This window comes from Bactrocera tryoni, chromosome 3 (genome assembly GCF_016617805.1).
Source record: "Bactrocera tryoni isolate S06 chromosome 3, CSIRO_BtryS06_freeze2, whole genome shotgun sequence".
Classification (NCBI taxonomy): domain Eukaryota; kingdom Metazoa; phylum Arthropoda; class Insecta; order Diptera; family Tephritidae; genus Bactrocera; species Bactrocera tryoni.
The window spans coordinates 75,055,766-75,079,340 of NC_052501.1; the positions used below are offsets into that span (position 1 = coordinate 75,055,766).

General features: G+C 38.9%; 2 protein-coding genes across 2 annotated transcripts; both read left to right on the forward strand.

The window, feature by feature from the left end:
- The first annotated feature begins 558 nt into the window (after positions 1 to 558).
- Positions 559 to 1,722, forward strand: LOC120772280. Its single transcript, XM_040100791.1, has 4 exons — positions 559 to 704; positions 765 to 934; positions 999 to 1,189; positions 1,254 to 1,722. Exons 1-4 carry the CDS (start codon positions 659 to 661, stop codon positions 1,684 to 1,686), a joined length of 840 nt encoding a protein of 279 aa, XP_039956725.1. The 5' UTR covers positions 559 to 658; the 3' UTR covers positions 1,687 to 1,722.
- A 1,636-nt stretch (positions 1,723 to 3,358) lies between these two features.
- On the forward strand, positions 3,359 to 4,955 carry LOC120771955. Its single transcript, XM_040100266.1, has 4 exons — positions 3,359 to 3,512; positions 3,577 to 3,728; positions 4,022 to 4,206; positions 4,365 to 4,955. Exons 1-4 carry the CDS (start codon positions 3,497 to 3,499, stop codon positions 4,798 to 4,800), a joined length of 789 nt encoding a protein of 262 aa, XP_039956200.1. The 5' UTR covers positions 3,359 to 3,496; the 3' UTR covers positions 4,801 to 4,955.
- Positions 4,956 to 23,575: the final 18,620 nt, after the last annotated feature.

A 23,575-nucleotide genomic window follows, 5' to 3' on the forward strand; every position in this document is an offset into this window, starting at 1 on the left:
TTGTATACTAGGGTTGTCAAACTTTGTGGTGAATAAATTTCATCTCAGGAGTATTCTCAACTGAAAGCTCAAGGGGTCATTATTGATTTTATCTTTTACGACCTCAGCAAGGCATATAAACTCAGAAATTTTGGACGATAAAAACCGATTTGCCCTAAGTAACTCATATGACCTAAAAGAGAGCATTAAAGCTCTAAAATAGTGAAAGTTAGCTATGATAATGTTCTTAAATAAAATGTGCTTTATGGGGCTTCTTATATTAAGCATATATTATTCAATATCAAGATAGGTTCTGTAAGTACAAAAAAGAATAAAGCTTTAAAGCTCACCAAAATAGCTTTATTGAACTTAAAATGAAAAGCTTTTAAAAATTTTAGAGAATTACTGTAAACACATGAAGGATATGTAACTAGCGGCTTCCTGCGATCTGAGATCACCCTTTCTTATTTTAAAAGATATCTTAAATCTGGCATCTCCCATCAAATCAAACATCCGTAATGTGTCAATATTCAAAATTAATTTAGAATTGTATTTTCTTTTGTTTGGCTTAAAAGAAAATTGTCCGAATTTTTATTCCAATTTCTGGTCTTACAAATTTCGCACATTTTTGGATCGGATATTTCTCTCAAAACAGTTAGAGTGACTTTATAAACTTTCAATGTTCTCGGCGGAAGCAGCACTAGAACTAGAAAACAAAATAAATGGTAAAAACTCTCTTTTCCAACCTAACCTAAATGTTAATTAATAATTTTAATAAACATTAGAATTTCCTTATGTCGTTGCTGAGTTTAAAAAGCCCGAAATCGCTTTCGGTTCCGGCACGGAACGCTTCACACGCAAGTCGACACGCGATAAAAGAAGAAGAGCAAGAGTGAAGTTCATCATAAGGGAACAACTTGAGACACCAACTTATAAATATGGCCTGTTGCACAATGTAATGTATATATATCTTAGATAACGGTAAAAGTTTATACGATTTGTAAATTTGCGCAATTTAGTATCCCTCAAATCGTGGCTATACCGCTATGGCCAATCGTTCGCCGCGTTTCAAGTTACCACCTGAATCAAAATATCCCGCACCGAATGCCTACGTTTATGAGAGACCCCAAACAGCTGCAAAAATGAGCTATCCATTTAATACCAGCGATGCTAGATCTAGGCTGCCATCGGGCAAACCTATCGGACCATCGTAATAGTCGGATGATTTGCTGGTGTCTAAATATAAAATACTTTTTTTAACGTTTTCCTCACAGACCTTGCGATTACTATCTGTATCGACGACGCATGCAGCCAGTCGAGATGGGTTTCGGTACGCAGCGTTATGTAATACCAGGCTACGCCGTCTTCTGTGGCAGTGAAAACAAGTCGCGGTGTCTTAAATGCCAAACTCAGCCAGTCGGTGATTACTATCACAATTTCGACGTGCACCTGGACCTTTGTCGGCCGTGTATGAATGCCGAACTAGCAGAGTTGAATAATTGTAAGTATAATCGTTTGAAACGTTCCAGCCGGCTGCGTGAGTTGGGTAAATTCAAGCCGGCGCGTTGGTGCCATTTCTACCACAAACACTACTACGGCAACTTAGCGGTGAACAAGTTTCCAGTCACCACTTTGCGCTTGAAAAATCGGGTGGAAAACTACTTGCAGTCATACGACAAGCTGTTGCAGTGGTATGTGCAATATTAAAGATCGGCCACAGCTCGAGGCATAAAGTTCAAAGAGGCGGCGAAAATTAAAAAAAAATTTAAAATTAAAAAAAGAAAAAAAAATATATATAAAATACAAAATTGCAAGAAAAAATATAAAAATTTACAAAACAATACAAATAAAAAAATTATAAAAACTAGTTCAAAATTAAAAAAAAATATATTAAACTGTGTCCTTGAAGATCTTAAATGTAAACTCACACTGTACTCAATGAAAGTAAAAATTTATTGCGAACCAATAAAATTGCTTCAATTTTTATCACATGACAGTTTTATGGGATCATCAGCAATCGTCTAAGATGACCAAGTCGGGAATTGAAGCTTGAACCTCCGAAATACGAAATAAGTCTTCAAATATTGAAAAAACTCACTGAGACCATTAACAGTCCTCTAAGACGACGAAGTCCGAAACTGGGTAGTATCTGATTGACACAAAGCTTTAGGATGAATATGCCTAAACCTCCGTAAAACGAAATAAACCTCCAAGATTTGAAAAAAAAACTTTGTGAAACCATTAAATATCTTCTAAGAGGACTAAGTCCGAAACTGAGTAGCATCTAGTTGACTGAAAGCGTCAGAGCTTAGATGCTTGAATCTCCAAAATATGAAATAATCTTTCAAGTAGTGAAAAAACTCGCTAAGACATTAAAAATCGTCTAAAACTACTTAGTCCGAAACTGAATAGTACCTAGTTGACTGAAAACATTAAAGCCTAGGTGCTTGAACCTTCAAATATTGAAAGAAATCTCTGAGACCATCACAAAACTTCTACGTCGACCAAGTCCGAAACTGGGTAGTACCTAGTTGACTGAAACTGTTGAGTCTAGATGTTTGAACCTCCGAAAAAAAGTCTCTGTGACCAACATAAATCTGCTAAGACGACTATGTCCGTGTGATACCTGGTTGGCTGAAAGCGTTAGAGCTAGGATGCTTGAACCTCTAAAACATGAAAAAAATATCTGAGTTCGCCACACATCTTCTAAGACAAAAAAGGCCGAAACTGGGGTAATACCTGGTTGAGTGAAAGCGTTACAGTCCCGCAAAACCAGGAATATAAAGAAGGAATTACTGAGAGGACTTCGACAAACAAAATATTTATCATAGCCATTCGTTTAGTCCCATGAAGTAATGCTTAGTCCAGTGGTCCCATCGGAGACACATGCGATGGAAGTAGGTTAGGTTTAGCGGATTAAAATCCCACACTCTGGCTTTCGATGCTTCCTCATACTAAAAAAAGCCATTCGCATTGATGTTAGTGGCAAGAAAAACTCCTTCATATAGAAAAAACCTTTCGATCGCGCTAGTACGGTAATTGTTTTGAGTTCGCTGAACTTGTGTTATACCCAGCTGCCAATGGGTACCCCAAGAGTACAAAGAAACAATCACATGCCCTCAACGCAGTCTCAACAAGATGAAGAGTTCTTGCTTACAAGCTTATCAATTTTAAAATTTCCTGCGAATCCGACATGACCTCATCTAGAAATAGCTTGACAGCAATGAACGTAGAGCTTTAACTGCTTCGAAAATACTTATGTCAAAGCAAAAAAATATCATTAACAAGGTTCTTGAACATCGTAGTTGCATTGAACTTTTTTCACATATTTTTTTGAAGTTTCTCGAAAATAGAAATCAAAAAATGCTTCAGTACAAATTTCTTTTTTGGCTCGGACAGTCATTAGAGAATAGTTGTGTTTCATTTCGCTCTTAGCCGCGGCGTTTTTATACAACTTTTGTTAATATTTTTTTTATATTTTTTTTTTATATAAAAAAAATTGTTTGTGGCCAACAAAATGTATGATACTAAAGGTAGTATTTTGTATTATACTAAATCGTCATGCTTTCACATTTAAATGTTTTAAATTTGTTGCAGAAAACTTTGAGTACGTTGTTGAACTACCTAAAATACCAGATGTTGCCTTTGGCACTACAAAAGAGCGAAGGGATACGCTCTGGCCCTACGAGCCGAGAGGAAGCGTTACATCTCATTGGTCACTTCTGTCTTTTAGCAGTTTAAACAAAGAGGTGATGATGATGATTCCAAGAATATTGATATATACATTTAAAAAGTGAGCAACGAAGTTAATTTGAAGGAGTCGACCAATGAATATGTCGATTTCGGGTGGGGTTGGAAGATGTCAGAATAATGTACATCCTGAACTCTCCCCAACAACTCTTGAAACTGTCGAACTTACTGAGTAGACAGGAATGTTAGATGATCGTATAAAAAATACGAGTCCAATTGTCGTGGGCAAACTTCGTCGCTCGCTTTAGTAACTTCAATGAATTCAGAAAAATAAAGTTAATTCTTTTCACAGTGTCCCTCAAAGTTAGGCTGTTCGCCGCTTGTCAGTCAAACCCCTCGTTTTTCCACACTTAGGGAGGACGATAGGCCGGCTGTTGGCCAATACCTCACAGAAGGTGGCAAACCCATAAAGCAGTGTAAAAAACCCTTTAATGTTGGAGCTGCTTTAAGGAAAGAGCCAACATTTCTGACACCTGCGTAAGTATCGTTACTCATTACTACACATTTTTCGCACTCTTACAGACTAGAATAATACCACTAGCAATCAAACACTCTCCCTTGTTCTCTAACATTATCTAACCATATTCGGTCCTTTTTCTAACGCATGTCTGCATCGCTCTTTCTCTCCCATCCAGCCCAACCACTTATCCATATCACATAAAAGTACCTGATCGTCTCAAGTATTGTCTCGCTTTCGGCACACGTCGTGTAATTTGGCCAGCAACTCCGATTTTTTGCAGCGCTAGAAACTATATGAAATGCTTTCGTTGTCAGGAACAACCTGAAGGTGATTACTATCACAATTTCAAGTCGCAATTGGATATATGTAGACGCTGTTTGAATAAGGAAGTGAAGGAGTTGCGTCACTGCAAGACTGATGACTACAAGCGCAAGCTGACCTTAAGCGAGTGGAGTGAGTTCAAGCTGGTGCGGCATTGCAGCTTCTATCATTTGCATAAGAGCGGCAATATGAAGTCAACGCTAATGACAAAAAGCGATTTGCGTAAGAAAATCAATATAGAGAACTATTTATATCAATATTATCCGGTGTGGGATAAACGATACGTATGAGATTATTGGCTGTTGATGTGAGAATAACGCGAGCGTCAATAGAACACTCGCTTACCTTTGGAATATTTTCGTATGTGTGTATGTGTTAAGGTCTGAAAAGTTTGGTATGCCATAAATTACAAAATTAAAAAAAAACATTAAGAAAACCAAAAATATACAAGAAAATAAATAAATTACAACAATGTAATATACTTTTAAATAGTTGTTTTCACTGAGTGTCGTTTCAGAAATATTTCGGAGGAGTTTCATGGGAGTTGCCACCAATTGGAGATTCCAAGTGTGAACAGGTCCTTCTTTACATCTCCTTTCCAACATGCTGATTTCAAGATAGACGAAATTACGATTACGCAGTTATGACTGTCAACAGTAACGCGGGAGCCAAGCCGGGAGTGCCGTGACTGTTTTTTTGATAATTAGAGGTATTTTGTCTCGCCCTCGTTTACAACCAGATCCATTTGTTTTGCTTCCAGCCTGAAAGAAAGAATGGGCTTTGAACGCATCAACGCCCTCTTCAGGTGTCGAATAACGCTGACCTCTAAATTAATTTTTTCGTACGGGAACAGAAAGCAGTCATGCGGTACCACTTCTTGACTTTAAGGTCGATGACTCAATCGTTGTTTATGTGAGCTCATAAATTCAGTTGTTAAAGTCGATGTGTGAGAGCTCGCATTGATCCGTTTTCGACGGTTGATTGTCCAAACTCCGAAATATAAAAGCCAAACAACGTGTCAGTCCTCTTTTAGAGCTCAGATTGTACCGCTATCAAGAGAAGAGTAGCTATTTCCGTCAAAATTATAGATTGTGAAACTATATCTTTTTCCTGACCACGTTCACCTGGATCAGATCCTTTTTATTATTTCTCCTTTGATCAACTATAAGAGATGTTAGATAACAATGTCGACCACAAAGTTAGTTGAAGTTTTCATACTCATCAATGGGTCAAGACTTTTTCATGTAATTATAATCGCAAAACTTACTCAAAGATTTCACTATATGGATTAGTTTCGACATACCTACTATGAATGTCTCTGGCGAAACATTTTTTTGGCATTCGCATCCTTTGGAAAATGTGTCAAACACATTGGAAGAATTAATTTCATAAAGATCTACTATTAGAATCAGTAATAGGTGTCATGACTTCGTGCAAGAGCAAGTTCTTTGGCCTCACTGTCGCCGAAGAGATTTATAAGAGTTGGAAGAAACATGGAGTCCCAAGTTGAACCTGGATACTTATATACTACTTGACGTGAATCTTTCTTATCTATGTATGTAACAGGTCTATCGGTCGCCGGCCTGACCTGCCGGATCATTAGTTTGTGAATTATATCATTTTGAGTGAAGCCACTTTTGTTATTTTGGAAAAAATGCATAAAAAGCAATATTGCTTTTTGATGGGAAAAAATACAGCTGAAGCAAAAACTTAGCTTAATGACGAGTTTCTGGTCACTGCCATAGGAAAATCAACCATCAAGGATTGGTATGCAAACTTAAGACGTATTAAATGACCATTGAAGACGGTGAATGCAGTGGACGCCCAAAAGAGGTTGTTACCGAGGAAAACATGAAAACAGTCCACAAAATAATTTTGGGTGAACGTAAAGTGAAGTGAGATAGCAGGCACTCTAGAGATATTAACTGTACGTGTGCATTGAACCATTCACGAATATTTGGGAATGAGAAAGCACTGTACAAACTGGATGCCACGCGAGCTCACCTTTGATCTAATACAACGACGAGTTGATGATTCGGAGCAGTGTCTGGAAATGGTCAAGCGTAATAAACCCGAGTTTTTGCATCGGTATATAACAATGGATGAAACATGGTTTCACCATTTCATTCCGAAGACAATCGACAGTCATCCGAATAGACTACATAAGATGAACCCGCCCCAAAGCATGGAACAACGCAACAGTCGTCTGCCAAGGTTATGCCGTCTGTATTTTGGAACGCGCATGAAGTAATTTTTGTTGACTATCTTGAAATAGGAAGGACCATTAACATTGATTATTCCAAGGCGTTATAGAACTCTTTGAAGGACGAAAAAGAAAGTGCTGTTTCAGCAAGATTATGACCCCCAGAACACGTTGTGATTTAATTCATCAAGTGTACTCGTAGAGAAGCTGCATCAACTAAATAAATTACTCTTTTATCGGAACTACATCACTTGAAACGCTGAAGATTGAAGCCTTTGTAATATTGGCCTCTAGTTAAGTCGTCTGAAAAAGACTATGAAATACAGTAAAAATATAAAACTACAAAGCAAAACTTTAAAGGTGACGGTTATTGTCGACTGTTTTGGCTATTTATAAATACTTTTTATTCGAAATACTTTTCCTTATGAAAGAAGATCCTTAAATAAATAATCTAAGGTTCTTCAGCTCTGCTTTCCAACTTCTGGCAGAAGTTCATCGAAGCAAGAACAACACCAGAAAACAGTGCGTGTTATCACTTTCGCTTACCAACTACAAACACAGAATATTAATCTCCGTGGCCAGTAGGCAGCTGTCTAAGAGAAGAGAGTCCGCGCTACGTAGCATATTTAGAAGCCGACTCCTTCAGCTATTGTCAGCGGTCTGCGGGCACTGTGTGCAAAGTGCGCATTTTTCCAAACGGTTGTTGCAGCTTATATGCAATTGCAGTAACAAAAACAAAAAAGAGCACTGCCAACTCCAAGAACGAGTTGAGAAGCTGAGCTCTGCTGCCCGCGCTTGAATGTGTCAACCAGAAAAAACCCACTGAAGTGAACTGCATGTAGCCGTATAATAAATTCATGATGTTGGGCAATTTATCCACTTCACAGCAAGTCGCTATCGTCAGCAGAAGAGAAGCTAGTGGCCGGAAGAAGTTGAAGCGCATGAAGCGCTGGATGTGCATATGTGTGTGTATTTCGGTGTATGCGAGTGGTAGCAGTGCAGAAATTGGTTGCAGCGCAGAAATTGGCTGCAGTCAGCAGCGTAAGACAGGCAAGTTGCTAACAATTAAGCTGACCAAGCGTATGGACTGTTGCTCGCTGGTTGGCGATACAGTTGCTGCAGCTTGAATTTGCATTTTCGCTGAGCTTAGTTGCTTCCGGTGCGGTGTGCGCTTGTTGTGTGCGTGGCATAGTGTCCGTCTTAGCGAACTATGTAAGTTATGCAGCATGTAGAACTGGTAGTTTTAATGGTGGTTGGAAATAAGCTTTCGGGATCCCGAAGTTTTAAATTGTTATTATATGAAAAGTTTTTTTAATATGAACAATTTTTTAAGTAAAGTTTCTTAACCGAGGTAATTTTTTTATTTCTTAATTTTTTTTTAATTTTCGGGATCCCGAAATTTCGGGTTTTCATTACTTTGATACATTTTCTTAAACAGCATTTTTTAATTGAAGATACATTCTTTGTTTTTGTTCCTTCGTAAATTTTTCGGGATCGCGAAATTTCGGTATTAAGTGGGCGCTATGTGATTTAATGCCATAAAACATTCATGGCATAGTTGAACAATTTTTTTGAATTCAACCTTCTTAACAGGGACTATCTTTTTATTTTCTGAGGTTTTTTTATACATATTTTCGGGATCCCGAAATTTCGGCTTGTCATTATTTGAACACATTTTGAAGCAAAACGTTTTGAAAGATTTTCTTTCTTTGTTTTTGTTCCTTCGTAAATTTTTTGGGATCTCGAAATTTCGGGATTAAGCGTGGGCTTTGTGATCTAATCCTATAAAACTAGTATAGCTTTAAAACATACACCGCTTAGTTGCTGTTAGATCACATGCTTGATATTCAAAATTTTTATTTCTTGTTACCGAATACAGTATTTATCACTGAAATAAGGCCTTCCTGTTCCTGTCTGCTTAGTTATGTACGTCTTTAACAGAAAATATATTTACGTATTTAAAATTTTATTTTATTTTGAATCATACATTTATTATTTTTTCTATTTTTAAAACATATCAAACATATTCGGGATCTCGAAATTTCGGGATTAACGAATCAACTCGCATTTAATGCTTTAATATAAACATGTGTAGTGGCTGCAACTCCTGACGCTTTATTTTTACATAGTAAACATTTTCGGGATCCCGAAATTTCGGGATTAACTTGTTGATTCAGGATTTAGTGCCTTATTACATACACATTACGGTAGCTGCTAGTTATAACACCTTATTTTTACATACAAAACATATTCGGGATCCCGAAATTTCAGGATTAAGGAGTTATTTCGGGGTTTAGTGCTTTAATACATACACATTACGGGAGCTGCTAGTTCTCACGCTTGCCTTTAACATTTCCCAACTTTTTTCTTTCCTCCGTACCATAAAAAAATCAGGATTAGTCGCTGACCACAGCTTTTCGGAAAGCATCTCACACAAATAGATGTGCAGATATAAGCATATGAACGTGTACATATGTACATATATATTTTACCCATCCTACACTCATTCTGAATGGAAATTAATCGCGAAAAATGCGAGAAAAAATTTTGCTGCTGGTCGCCCACGCCGAAAAAAGGGTACAAAATGTAAATTAGTCAGTGAGAGTGTTCCTAATCCTTTTCGTCTTCACTTTCTGTCATTCAAATTAGTAGATTCTTGCACAAAGTGAGTGAAAAGTGCGTTGTATATGTGTGTGTCTGTGTGCGCTACGCTGTGATTTACGATGCTGCTAAGCGGTGCGTGTAAACCACTTGAATCTGTTTTAGCCAACTTTCAGGCGAAGCACCCAAAAAGAATATGTTAAAAATATTTTTGGTTTTTGTGCAAAACAAATTTGGTCACTTTAAAATCGTTCTTGCGGTTAAAACTTCCACATTAGCCTGCGCGGATTTACATTTATTCATGACGGCGCTTAAGCGTGCACTTCCTGTCGGCTGACGGTGGACTCAGTGGTATTGCCAACCACACCGTGTGGTCCATGGCCAAATGCGTTGCCACGTTTGACAGGCGTTGCAATAAAATTATAAAATTAGTGGAAAATTATAACGGAAATTTTATTGGAAAAGGTGTGCACCATTTCCTCATTCCACTTAACTGTAACCATTGGTTATTCGCTGTTAGCGCTTCAAAATTACTTGTACGTGACATTCAAATTAGCTGTTAATGGTTGATCATCGCAGTGTATGCGAGGGCAGTTTTTTTGTAAATTTGTAAGTTTAGGAACAGTGAATAGATTTCTTGCAAATGGAAATTCGAGTTTCATTTTTTGGGTTGGCTCCCTTTTTAGCGGTATAATCAGATCGAAAAAGTCATCTAGTCAAAGACCTAGAACGTAAAAAACGCTCTTTCCTCATACAATCGCTTATACGTAACTGCAACGAACCTGTTTTTCAGTACTCCTCGGGGAAATAAGACTTCGGGAGTACTGCTGTTACCATGCTACCAAAGTATTAAAAAAGTATCACGACCACGGACCAAGAACCGTGTAACTAATCCTTACCAGTTCTTGTTTTCATTCCAAGTGTCCAGAAGAAGTGACTTCATGTCATCGGTCTGAGAATTATTTATTGATCTAACCAAAGAACTCCAGAGAATATATGCCGTGGAGGGCACTCGAGAAAGATTATAATTACAAAGAAGCTTAAACGTATCCAAATAGCCGCTCTCATAGATATCTCCGATGCACTGAGGGCTGCACTGCTATATACATACATAGTATATAGCATCCGTGGATATTGCTGGCAGGTCTAATTCTGTGAAGTGAGTTCTAAGGCTCAGGGAAGCAGGACATATATATAGTACATATTTTTTCCGCCTTCAACTGCATTTCTGAAAACTTGGATCACTTCCGATATACTTCGTCACAAAGGCTACTCGTGACGGTTTTTTATCTGCTCACATACCGACGAGCGATATGTGGTTGAGCAGGAGTTTTAGAGAAGAGACTTTTTATGTATGGATTGAATCTAAGCAGGAAGTTTGCAGGGGTAAATTTCTGTAAAGAACTTTGCGTTGATATTAGCTGTAGGCTGCCGGACCACAGTAGTGTTTTTCAGGCAGAAGTTTCGGTGGATGTGCACTTCGGAGACTGTCTTTCTTTCAGGGAGGGGAGCATTCATTCCGACAGAAAAGCAGCAATACTTACGCTGAGTTCGCTAACTGTGACCTCAAAGCTAGTCAGGGAGTGTTGGTACTCCATCATCAGACTTGTTTGGGTGCCTGGTCAAAGAGATTCAGATCTGAATGATATCGAGTCAAATCTCCATTGGCATCTTGCGTTCTCGCACTGAACCTACGGACCTCGCGTGCAGTTAGAAGTCGCTGCTCGACAACCCGCCCCTATGTGACTGCAAGATTCTTTTGATCTAGAGTAAGAACAGAGGAGATCTTCTGAACTACTTTCCTTTAGCAAATTTCGTTTTGCAGCAATCTTAAGGGTTATTACTCGACACAAGTTGTCATAGTTGCATGGAGGAGGGTGAGGTGGAAACATTCAGTTACTTTTTCCTCCACTGTCCGGCTTTTCCAAGACTCAAAGGGCTTTTTCGATTTAAAAGCGTCTTATGATCTATTATATAGGAATTTTAGGCGTTGTAAGATGCTCAAGAGAGACCCCTTTTAAGATCGACCTCATAACTTATACAAACTTATATAAAAACTTTGATAAACTATGAGGCTCAGAGCTCAATTTTATATGCACAACCAGAACTACTTATACTGAGGAGCTTATGATTCGACATCCTTTGTATTAGCCCTCAATTTAGAGATTTTCCAATGGTTTATTTCTTCTTGTTAGTTAGACTAGGGTGCTCGAATTTCTGCTCCTTTTTATGGTCCAGAGTGTTCGAAGTAATATCTCGTTCGAATCTCTCCTCCATTTTCAGATCCAGAGTTTTCGAAATATTATCTGGTTAGTCAATCACATAAACTGAGTGTTAATTGGTACTGCTTCTACTCTATTGATTTATTTACTGCCATAGCTTGAAAAACTAACCTAACAAATAATTTTCATCTTTCTTTTTTTATTTCTCAAACACTGTATATACAAATTTGCGTATATGTGTGTATGTATGTACGCGAAAGCACGCCATTCTGTTCACTTGCACCTGTAGGTCACGTCGCCTCATTAATATTCAAACTGCAGAACTCGGCGTACGCTTCACTCGCTGTATTTCCGCTACAAATACAAAATTAATTTTATACAGCTCGTGGGGAGTATTTTTTTTGTTTTTTGAAAGTAAGTCTCAATACGGATATTACGTAATATTTACATATCTCCGATAAAAGCAACAATTTGATTTAATTGAAATGCAGCGGCCATTATATTGATGCCATTTGTAGCATTATAGACTGGATGCTGCCTTTGGTCGATTAGGTCGTTTTGTGGGTGGAGCAAGGCACTACTATATTATGAGTATTTTCCTATGAAATCTTATATGAAAAATTTTCCAAAAAATTTGGAACCAACTTGTGTTCTAGTTATTAGAGTTGGCAAATAATTTCTATACGTAATATTTCTTAGCTTTCTGGTTCAAGTAACATTGATTTTAGGCTAAAATCGTTACTAGTGGTCTCTGTTAAACTTTTTTGGGATCTCTCCGATATTTTGTCGTCAATTTTGTCTTCCATTCGCTTCGCAGTTGTTCTTGCTTTTGTTGTTCATACATTAGTGACGAATTAGGTCCTTGCGGCATTTACTACATTGGCCATATAAAGGAGCGCAAGGAGCGGTCTGGAATTCATGGTGGGAGAAAGACTCCGTCACCTCGTCCTGGCATTCATCTCGGTGGATAAACCTCCAGCCACAATCCGCGTCAAAGCGAGGTTCTTCAACATAACGCTGATTTGCGCCCACGCCGCGACAAAAGAGAAAGACGATTTGACCAAAGATGACTTCTCCGCCACACACACACCACAGGGAAAGTTCGACGTCGAGAAGTTGAAATCACAACAGACAGCCGAACGATTTTCTGCTCGACTTGAGAGCACTCATCAGCGACTCGGCAAAAGGGAACTGTGGAGCGGATTTTAAAGCTCCCTACCTACAGCTGCAAACAAAGCCATTGTCGTTACGTATTAGCTGCCGGAAAGCGGCTGCATATATACTGTGCTCCAGGTCACAAAGGAATTCCGGGAAATGAAATAGTGATGAGATTGCAAAAAATGCCATCCATCTGGGTGCTGACTCAATAAAGAAAATACGTAAATCTATAAAAACGATACTTATTGAATTTTCCGAAAGGGCTGGGATAGGTCACAACCTACTAGCATGACATGGGAACTGGATGGGTATAAGAACGATACATGCAGAAAATATATAAAAATATATAGAAGTAGGCATGATAGAGACTCTGGAATACCTCCTTTTTATCAGTTCTGCCTCATCTAGAAGTCCTCTTAGTTATCTAGGGGTTTCGCAGTGCAAAAGACTAAGTGAAGTACAAAAATTAGACTTCAATTCGCTCTTTATGTTCGCCTTATCTAGAACTTATCTTAGATATCTAAGAGCTTCGGATCAAATTAAACCGAGCTTCCATCTAGCGTTAAAAAAGATCAGTGGGCCTGTGTATGGCGCGACAGCTGGACAGTATAACCTAACCTAATTAACCATTATGCTTATATCTTGTCTGTTAGATTCGTATAGATTAGATTTAGATTCCTTAGATTTAGTCGTTTGTTTGAATTTGATGTACAAAATCGGCAAGGACTTCCACCCATCTTATAACCCAGCCAAACTGCGAATATTGTAAAATTTCTGTATTATGTCCCGATTAAGAAACAAATCCACTCCGTTTGAGTACAAATTAGCAACCACATACTTTACTTGCTTTCCGTATTGTTTCAAAGCTACTCATATATTTAGTCCATTATGGCCCAAGACTCATCCCAGTCGTGGACTCATTATGGTATATCCAGAAGTTTGCAACCAAGTTTGTAACACTCAGAAGGAAGCTTCGTAGGCTCTTAAATTTTGAGATATCAATATGAAATTTTGCATACGTTCTTCTCTCCCCCAAGAAACTGCTTATATTTCGTACCCGCCGAGGTTGGACTATTATAGGATATAACTCGCATACAAACTCATTGATCAAATTTAAGTCCTAGTACTGAAAAGCTTTATACAAGTATTTGACAATGTTCCTAAAACCTCTGAAGCGTTTGCTCAGACGGAACCAGAACAGCCCATTTTATAGAAATTCGGCCAAGGACTTCCACCCATCTTATAACCCAGCCAAACTGCGAATATTGTAAAATTGCTGTATTATGTCCCGATTAAGAAACAAATCCACTCCGTTTAAGTAGAAATTAGCAACCACATACTTTACTTGCTTTCCATATAGTTTCAAAGCTACTCATATAGTACATATTTAGTCCATTATGGCCCAATAAATTTGACCGCAAATTGCATTGTTCTCAGCTAAATACTAAATCGTCGGTAATTGGGGCATAATTGTTAAATTGCAGTTAACGGGGAATGTCAACCGTAATTACTATGCACTAGCTATTTTGTAAGCATGCAGCGGTTTGCAGGGAGAGCAGCAGAGGCATGGTCAAATGAAAGTGATTGTACTATTTTAAGGACCCATTTGATATACTAGTAGATATATAAGGAGGTAAAGTAAGAGCTGAGCTCTGAGAGAAAAAAGTAAAGGACTAATTAGGTATTAAAATAAGAAAAAAAAAATGTGAGCTTCGACAAGATATAATAACCTTCAAAAATATTATAATAGTCCTTATCGAAATTTGATCAGTTAGTTTTTAAAGCATCTCTATGCTATAGTCATCCGATTTGTACAATTTCTTTGGAGATTACAATGATCAAACCCGAATTTGCTGAAAAAATCTTGTTACATTAAACAGTTTTTCATACAAGAATTTGATTCCGATCCATCAGTTTGTATGGTAGCTATATGTTATAATGGTCTTTCCTCTTCCTCTGCTTCACAAGGAGTGTACTGCATCAAATACTCTCAGAACTGAACTGATTTCATACATTCGAACAACATGTCCTAGCCAGCGTAGCCGCGGTCTTTAATTCGATGAATGATGTCCATAGCTTCAGATATCTCGTACAGCACATCCTTCCATTGACTGCGCTATTCGTCGTTGCCAATGCGCAAATGATCATGACCTTTCGCAGACCCTTTCTCTCGAAAACTTGTAAGACCAACTTATTAGATGTTGTCATCGTTCATGCCTCTCCACCATATAGCAGGACGGGAGTAATGAGTGAAAATATTGTACCTTCTCTATTCAGCTCTGTAGCTCGAATTATTTTCTCCAGCAGTAGATTAAAGAAGTCGTGCGACAGTAAGTCGTAAGTAAGTTGTCTGAAATCTCGTTTGGTAATGAACCGCTTGGAGAGCTCCTTTCCGATCCTGACGGAACTTTTGGTGTTGCTCAATGTCAGTTTACACAGCCGTATTACTTTTGCGGGGATACCAAATTCAAACAAAGCGGCATAAATGCGATGTGATGTGCGTCGATCTTCTTTTCACGGGTCTTTTTTCAGTTGTTGATTTTCCAGGTCTGAAGCCATACTGATAAGGTCCAATCAGTTTGTTGACGGTGAGCTTTAATCTTTGAAATCGAAGACTTGCTAGAACCTTATATGCGATTTTGCGGAGGCTTATCCCATGGTAGTTGGCGTCGATTTTGGGGTCTCCCTATTTGTGGATTGGGCAGAGCACACTTAAATTCCAATCGTCGGCTAGACCGGCAATCCATCGGTCCCCGCCACTTCGTTGTTCTTTAGACGGGTAATTGCTTTCGGGACTTCTTCATGGTTGGGCTAAGGAACGTCTATGCCATAGTCAACGATTGGGGAACCGGATTCACCATCTCCTGGTGTTAAGTTTTCACTTCCATTCAGCAGGTTGGAGCAGTGTTCCCCCATAATTTTAGTATTCTCCGGACATCAGTCACTAGATCACCTCTTCAACAGGAGTAGACTCCGGTCTTGAAATCTTCTCTTAGTTGCCGCATCTTTTCTTGGAATTTCGAGCATTACTCCTGTCGGCCAGCTTGTCAAGCTCTTCGTACTCATACATCTCGGGCTCTCACTTTTTTTGTCTGTAAATGCGACTCGTTTCGCTCTTCCATTATCGATATCTATCCCATCCCGCATGTGTTGTGGTTGTTGTAACGTTGCGAGTTAGGCAGTCTACCAGAATTCTGTATACAAAATCGTTGGAAAAATAGTTCCCTCAACTCGATTGTTCCTAACTAGACATATTGCTAAGCCTAATTTAAGTAAAATTTAAACTATTTTCCTATTTATGGCAGAACATACCTGTGAAATGACTACCGAGAAGAATCGACTATTTAAAAGCTGATCTTATATCAATTAGTCGCCGCCGTTAACAAACGTCCACTGACCGTCTCTCTGACATGCGGCGAGTTCATTAAATAATCTGCACTTGTCTTCATCTATGCTCACTGACCACAGCCAGACAGAGCATTAACACATACTCATACATATATAGGCACACATATACGGCCAGAGCTGCTTATCCGGCCGTACAATGGCATTTTCCGCTCGTGCAACCAGTTGCCAGGTGAGGTGAGCGACGAAACTGACATACCAGCTGTGCCAACCGGGCGTATGAGTAACCAACAACCAAGTTGTACAGCAAACAACTCAACAAACAACTAAGTAATAGTTAATAGTAGCGGAATCGGCAAACGAACACACACGAAACCGTGAATACGCGCGCATGCAACGTTGCATATTGAATAGGAGGAAGCGCCAAGCCAAATGGCATTAGACGAGGCATGCGGTTGCTCGGTCAGCGTGGGTGTATCAGCATGTGTGTGCGCAACTTGCGCTTGTTGCCTACAATGCCTTGCAATCATAATAATTTTCACCTGTCTAATATTGCGTTCAGCCGCTGTCGAGGGCGTCTGGGTGCAGCGTGTGGCAAGCAGCTTGAATGGCGATAGTTTGGCACGTAGCAGCGAATGGCAGGTAGTGCATAAACACGCTCATCAGCGTATGTGTGTTTGTGTGTGTGGATGCACGCTGCATTTTGTGCATATTAGCACATGCTACATGCCGCATGCCGTTGAAGTAGGTTGGAAAATGCCACGAAGATAGCATACCTGTATATATCATAATGTCCTTAGGGTGATCCTTAGATATCATATCAAACTTTTTGCAGCATTTTTTCGGTAGCTCAAGTGTTATATCGATCTATTAGAGTCTAAAGTATTAAAGGACTATGAATTTTGGTCTGTATTACATGGATTCAGATTTAGACTCCTTTCTTAAACCAAAAAAAATAAAAAGTGCGCTTAACACAATATTACACTCACTACCAACAGACTTGTTCTGTAAGCAAATGGAAACGAAATCAGCTCTTAGACTGAGGGAATCCTTCCTTTTAGTCGTCATCACACTTAAAAAGTTTCCATTTCTTCCCATTACTATGGTTTTTCGATATCTTACAGAGCTGAATCTAAGTCCGATCCCCAATATTGCCTTCCCTTTCAGAGAAAAGTGGGAAAGGGGCGAATTAGGCAAGAGCGTAGAGTTAAGCATCGATACGGATGACTTCAACCTAAATAACCGAGTGTGAGGTGGCATCTTCTCTACTAAACTAGATACTTAAATCGCCTGCCGGCTACCAGACCACTGTAGTGTCTTTTAAGCGACGACGATTGTACAGTGTCTTCTTGACGACGTCTCGGTGTTGCTCAGATAAAACTTTCACGCTGATGAACTTCATCACAAGCACGAGAAGATTCAGAGAGTAGCCAATAGAGTGAGAGAACTTTAGTCAGGGTGGTAACGCAATGGGCCTCCCGAAGGCCTAAGTGCGTCGTGAGACAGCCATTTAACTACCTACCGCTTCAAATTCGTGTTACGTAGACCCGACTGTCGTGGGAACGGTTTTGTACTGGTCCATTGGTATAGTAGTTGAAATATTTATATTAGATTATACATTAAATCTGATCTCAAAATCGAAAGAACCCACGTGGAGAATTACACAAAAGTCCTTTGTACTGGCAAACAGTTTTTAAGTTAGACTAGACTCTCGATAAAACCCTTACGTACCAACAAAAATCTGCTACAGTGATTGATTTTGATTCCAGGTATTTGATTTGGATGGCTGAAGATAGGAGAATCTACACCATAGCACTTTAGTCCTGCAGCACAATGAACGAAGTAGAATCGAGAAGTATATTGTTGAATATATTAGTATAAGAACATTGTTTCACCAAAGAACCTGCTGCTTCTTCCTTCCATTCCTTTCAAAAAAATCCAAAAGCAGTTTTTATAGTATCGGTTTGCCGAGAATGCCTTCAAAAAACGATCGTAAAGAGCTTGTCTGATATATTTACATAATAAACACACCGGTTTTGGGGAATGGTCTTCGGGAATGGTCCAATAGTTGACCTTTTGTTATCATTTCCCTAAATGACACAAGACTCATGCCAGTCGTGAACTCATTATGGTATATCCAGAAGTTTGCAACCAAGTTTGTAACACTCAGAAGGAAGCTTCGTAGGCTCTTAGCTTTTGAGATACTCGTATCAATATGAAATTTTGCATACGTTCTTCTCTCCCCAAGAAACTGCTTATATTATTTGGTACCCGCCGATGTTGGACTATTATAGGATATAACTCGCATACAAACTCATTGATCAAACTTAAGTCCTAGTACTGAAAAGCTTTATACAAGTATTTGACAATGTTCCTAGAATCTCTGAAGCGTTTGCTCAGACGGAACCAGAACAGCACATTTCATAGAAATTTGGCCAAGTTTCTGCTAACAATTGTATTAAAAATTTCACTTTCTTTATTGGCGTGGACACCGCTTACGCGGTTATTCAGCGCGCCAGTTGTTCTTCCTTTTCGTTGTTCACTATCGTAAATTGGAAATTCAAAGTGTAACGACGTCCTTCTTCATCTGGTCTTTCCAACAGAGTGGAGGTCTTCGTTTTCTTCAGCTTACCACGGTGGGTATTGGGTCGAGTACTCTCAGAACTGGAGTGTTTTCATCCATTCAGACGTTATGACTTAATTCGCTGAACACGTCGTATATACTATACAGCTCATCTTTCCATCGACTGCGGACCGTTGTCAATATGCAAATGTCATAAATCTCCCGCAAAACCTTTCTCTTGAAAACTCGTATCGCCGACTCATCAGGCACAATATAGCAGGATGGGGATGATGAGTGATTTATAGAATTTGGTCTTTGTTTGTCGAGAGTGGACTTTACATCTCAAGAGCCTACTCAGTCCGAAATAACACCTGCTGGCAAGAGTTATTCTGAGTTGGATTTCGACGCTGACATTGTTGTTGCTGTTAATGCTGGTTCCAAGATAGAGAAAATTATCTACGACTTCGAAGTTATGACTGTCAACAGTGACATCCCCCTGCGGGTACGGGGGGACCCCTCCGGGTTCGAGGGGAAACCGAATATACCCGCGGTAAGGCATGGCTGTCGTAAGAGGCGACTAAGATCCTGGCCACCAGTCCAGGGCTGTATGGAAGCTCAACTGGTCGTAACTTCGGCTACAAGGTCAATATCAAAGACTTTAACCTGGTACCACGGGGAGCAGTAGCCCCTGGAGTTCGCTCTAGTCTGCTCATTGGGTTTGGCCCTTTGTGGATATTCGTGGTGGCTGTGGTTAAAACCCAAATCGCGGGAAGAACTGACTTTGTCAGTCGAATGTGGAGTTGCATTGCAACCGGGTGCCGGACCCAAAGTACGGCAGAGGTTTTACATGGGCCTCGAGCCCTACCAAGGTGGTTAGTGTGTCCATGCCACACGCCATGCCAATTGGTACTGAAAATCGTTACCCAGTTTTCAGGGCGCTGATCGACGCATTGTATTGATCCGTTGTGCTTTTGAGCACCGTGGAATTAAGCTGTCGCCAGCAGGATCCCACGTTAAACACTATCAGACGTTGTCAACAGTGACATGGGAACCAAGTCGCGAGTGCGATGACTGTTTGTTTGATGACAGAAGATATTTCGTCTTGCCTTCGTTCACTGCCAGACCCATTTGCTTCGCTTAAAAATTCATAATTTCTTTACAAAAAAAAATGATGGAAGCTGTGGTTAAATTGAAGCTTGTTGCTATCTGAAAAACACTTAGTTGTTTTATAATGATTGCCTAGAAATGAGTACTCTTCGCAAGGACCTTATCGTATTAATTTCAGAACTCATAGTGTTCTGTTGAAGTTCATAAACCACGATCAACCACAGAGCAGTCTGCTATTCGAAAAGCACAGTATTGCATTTTTTTTGTTGAACGCAATGTAGCTTTTATCAGTCAGTAGGGATGAATTTATAAAATTTCCTGTTTTAACCGACCACCCTCGTACCAAAATACACATTAAATACAATTTCAACTTCGAACCATTGAAACTGCATGCGCTTTTTCATTTTCTTTCATGTTGTTTACTTTTCTACACACACATATACATTATATATACATTTTCCACATGATTTCCTTCGCCCTGAAGTGCTTGGCAATTTCACAAGTCAAAAAAATCTTATGGTTAGTTGCTGTTTGTTGTATTTCAAAGTGGCTGCACTGACATTATCCGGTTCGGTTGCGCAATAAGCCACTTAAGAATGCCTGCGAAGGTCGACGTAGAGACAGTTTAATAAAAATAAAATTGGTTAACAAAATTTATTTTTATTTACGCCGCTGAGAGACAGTGATTTCATGTCGAACGTGCAACTTTTTGATTATGCTTCGTTTATTTAGAACAGTAGCTTGCGGGTGAAAATATTTGCGAAGCGCATATCTTTGCATTTTCGAGGGCATTCACTTTCGTGGGCGACACAAATTTTAATTCCCCCTTAAGTGGGAAGATCTTAACTTCGGCTGCAACGAAGCTACATTTACCTTCAAACGAGTATTTCTTGAGGACATTTTGTCAAATGAAAACGCTTTCCATACAAGAACTTAATTCGAATCGGTGAGTTTGTATAACTGGGAGTAGTAGTTAGTGCTCTCACATTGGCGGTTGCGACAAATGAGCAGCTTCTTGGGACGGAAAGTACGTGTGAAAAATTGTGGATCCTTAACTCAAAAACTAAAGAACTATTACGCGTATATACAGATAGGCGGTCATGGCTAAATCAACTCAGCTCGTCACGCTAATCATTTGTATAAGAGATTAGATCTCATTTGCCATGCTGCATCACTTATTTTTAGATAATTCCTTGGATTGATCACGTTGATGTGATTATTCTTCAAAATTGAGGTTAGCTAAATGTTTAGAGGTTTTTTTTAAATTTTTTTTTTTTTTTTTATTGAAAAATTTCTACTCTTAGCCAAGACACAACCCCCATTTCAAAATATTATTGTAGCAGAGTTTCGACCCATGAGCTCAACTCATTAGGTTAGCTAGCATCGGTGGAATGCAGTTCATATTCCACTTCTTCAAAATAACAGGTGCTCCAAGTAAAGGTACTTCCTTCAATGGCCTTTTTTGACAGATCACACGAGAGTCCAACCTTTCCAAGCGACATCGCTTCGTTCTATGGGCTCTTGAAATGTTCAGAGAAGATCCGAAGTCTTCGAACCAAATTTTGTTCAGCAGTGAGTCCCATTGCTGGCTCAATGGGCATGTAAATAAGCAAAATTTTCGCATTTGAGACGAAGAGCAACCTCAAGAAATTCAAGAGCTGCCAGTTCATCCAGACAAAAACACGCTTTGATGTGCTTTGTGGGCCGATGAAATCATCGGTCCATATATCTTCACAAATGATGACAGTGAGAACCTAACCTTTAATGGCGACCATTATTGCGCCCTGATAACCGATTATTTGTTGCCTGAAAGTGAAGCCCATGATCTCGGCGACATTTGGCTCCAAAAAGACGATGCCACTTCCCACACATTGTATCAGTCAATGGATTTATTGAGAGAACACTCCGGTCAGCAGATAATTTCACGTTTTGGGCAAGTCCATTGGCCACCAAGAACGTGTGTGTGTCACGCCGTTAGAGTTTTTCCTCTGAGGATAGGTAAAGCCTCTGCGAATAATCTCACTTCAATTCAGGGCTTGGAGCAAAACATCATGCGTGCCATTCGCTAGTTACCAGTCGAAATGCTCGAACGAGTCATCGAAAATTGGACTAAACGGTTGGATCATCTGAGATGTAGTCGTGGCCTACATTTGAAAGAGATAATCTTCAAAAAATAAATGCCAAAGAATGTTCTATCGAAAGAAAAACTCGAAGAAGAACTCGAGAAAAACTCGAAATGGATCATCATTTAGAAGCTTTAAGATCTTTAAGCCATAAGAAAAACAGACTTATATAACTATTTTCCTGAATTCCATCCCGAACAATATAGGTATATATTCGAATAAATATTCTCGCGGTTTCTCGGACACTACTCCGTCTCTTCTTTATCATAAATGAGTCCTGAAATACTAAAATTTCAGAAGATGAGTGTTTTGGTTATTCTTCAAGCAGAGAATGTCATCAGTCCAGTAGAAAGAAGAAGCAGACGAGTTCCAAAAACTAACTCTGTTCCAAATTTCGTTATCATAAAGTTTATACAATATAAGCTCTGCAAGGGTTTGCTGCGATCTTAAAAAAATCTAAAAAGAAAAGAAAAAGATAGGAAAGTTTACCACAGAAAAAATAGTTGTTTATCGCCTAGATCGTGAAGTTTGTCAGATCCATGTAAGCGGCATGGAACAAAAGCACTATACAGAACTATTTGAAGTTCTCTAAATATCAGCACTGAAAGTAAGCGATTATGCGATCTTAAGAAGAGATCTCGCGAGGCAAACGAAGAGTGAACAATTTACCTGTAAGCTTGTGGGGCTCCTTAGCTCCAATACAAAAATATTGGTAAGCTCCAAACTAGCCTATAGAGGTAGTACACTAGAAAGAAGCTCACATACATCTAAGGATATCTCAAATTTTTGGAAATTAAATCTTCCTTTGGTGAAAGACTTCTCAAATGTAATACAGCTGCTTTTACTACCATTTCGTAGCATATTTGTAGGCGCTTACACTTACGCTAGCTATAATAACACTATATTATTTATACATTTTACCGCCTACACTTTCTCCAATACACACTTTCGTATTCAGCCACCGAAAATCTCTAACAACGTTGCATTCACTCAAACCAACAACAAATTTTCAGCTTCCCATGTTGATGTAGCTGTTTGCACGTGAGGTTTACCTGAATATCTTAGAGCTTAGCAATCATCATGAATATTTCATTTGACAGCTGAGTTGGCGTTGCCATTCGTTGCTTATTTGTTTTTGTAGTTTTCCTTTGGCGATATGAAATCAACATTATATGAAGCGTTACAGTTGGCCGTTATGACTGCCAACACACACACATACGCATACAAATACACTCGCACATTCATTCACATATTCACTCACATATACACTCACATATTTTTATTCACACACACATTCTTATTCACGCACACACAAGCAAGTGCGTTAATAATGTCAGCTCTCACTTTAGGTTATCGCCTTACTTTGCTTGGACGAGTCAAGCTGACATTTTTATAAGCTTATGTCTTGGAAAATCGGTTGAGATATTTCGGAAGTTGTACAGTTATGTTGGTGTATATACATACATACATACATATGTATGTGAACATTTCAAATATAAAATAAATATTTGAATTGCATTTTTATTTGTTGACTTGTTGACGTTAGTGTTGACTGAAAGAATGAACGTTTCAAAGAAATTATGGAAATGACATTGTGCTGTAATTGCTTAGTGATGAAAATTATGATTGAATTGTAATTGTATTTAAATGAAATTTTTAGGCCATATTTTTTAAATTTTTTTTATTCAGAAAAAAAATTTTTGAATGTTTTATTTCTGCTGATATTGGTTTTGAAACTGTAAA

Excerpts from the sequence above, each read along its gene's own strand:
- LOC120772280 (XM_040100791.1), top strand. The coding sequence starts at position 659 with ATGTTCTCGGCGGAAGCAGCACTAGAACTAGAAAACAAAATAAATG. Across the intron at positions 705-764 it reads ACTAGAAAACAAAATAAATG|AATTTCCTTATGTCGTTGCT; the intron begins GTAAAAACTCTC and ends AATAAACATTAG. Across the intron at positions 935-998 it reads AATATGGCCTGTTGCACAAT|TATCCCTCAAATCGTGGCTA; the intron begins GTAATGTATATA and ends TGCGCAATTTAG.
- LOC120771955 (XM_040100266.1), top strand. Across the intron at positions 3,729-4,021 it reads TTAGCAGTTTAAACAAAGAG|TGTCCCTCAAAGTTAGGCTG; the intron begins GTGATGATGATG and ends TTCTTTTCACAG. Across the intron at positions 4,207-4,364 it reads CCAACATTTCTGACACCTGC|CCCAACCACTTATCCATATC; the intron begins GTAAGTATCGTT and ends TCTCCCATCCAG.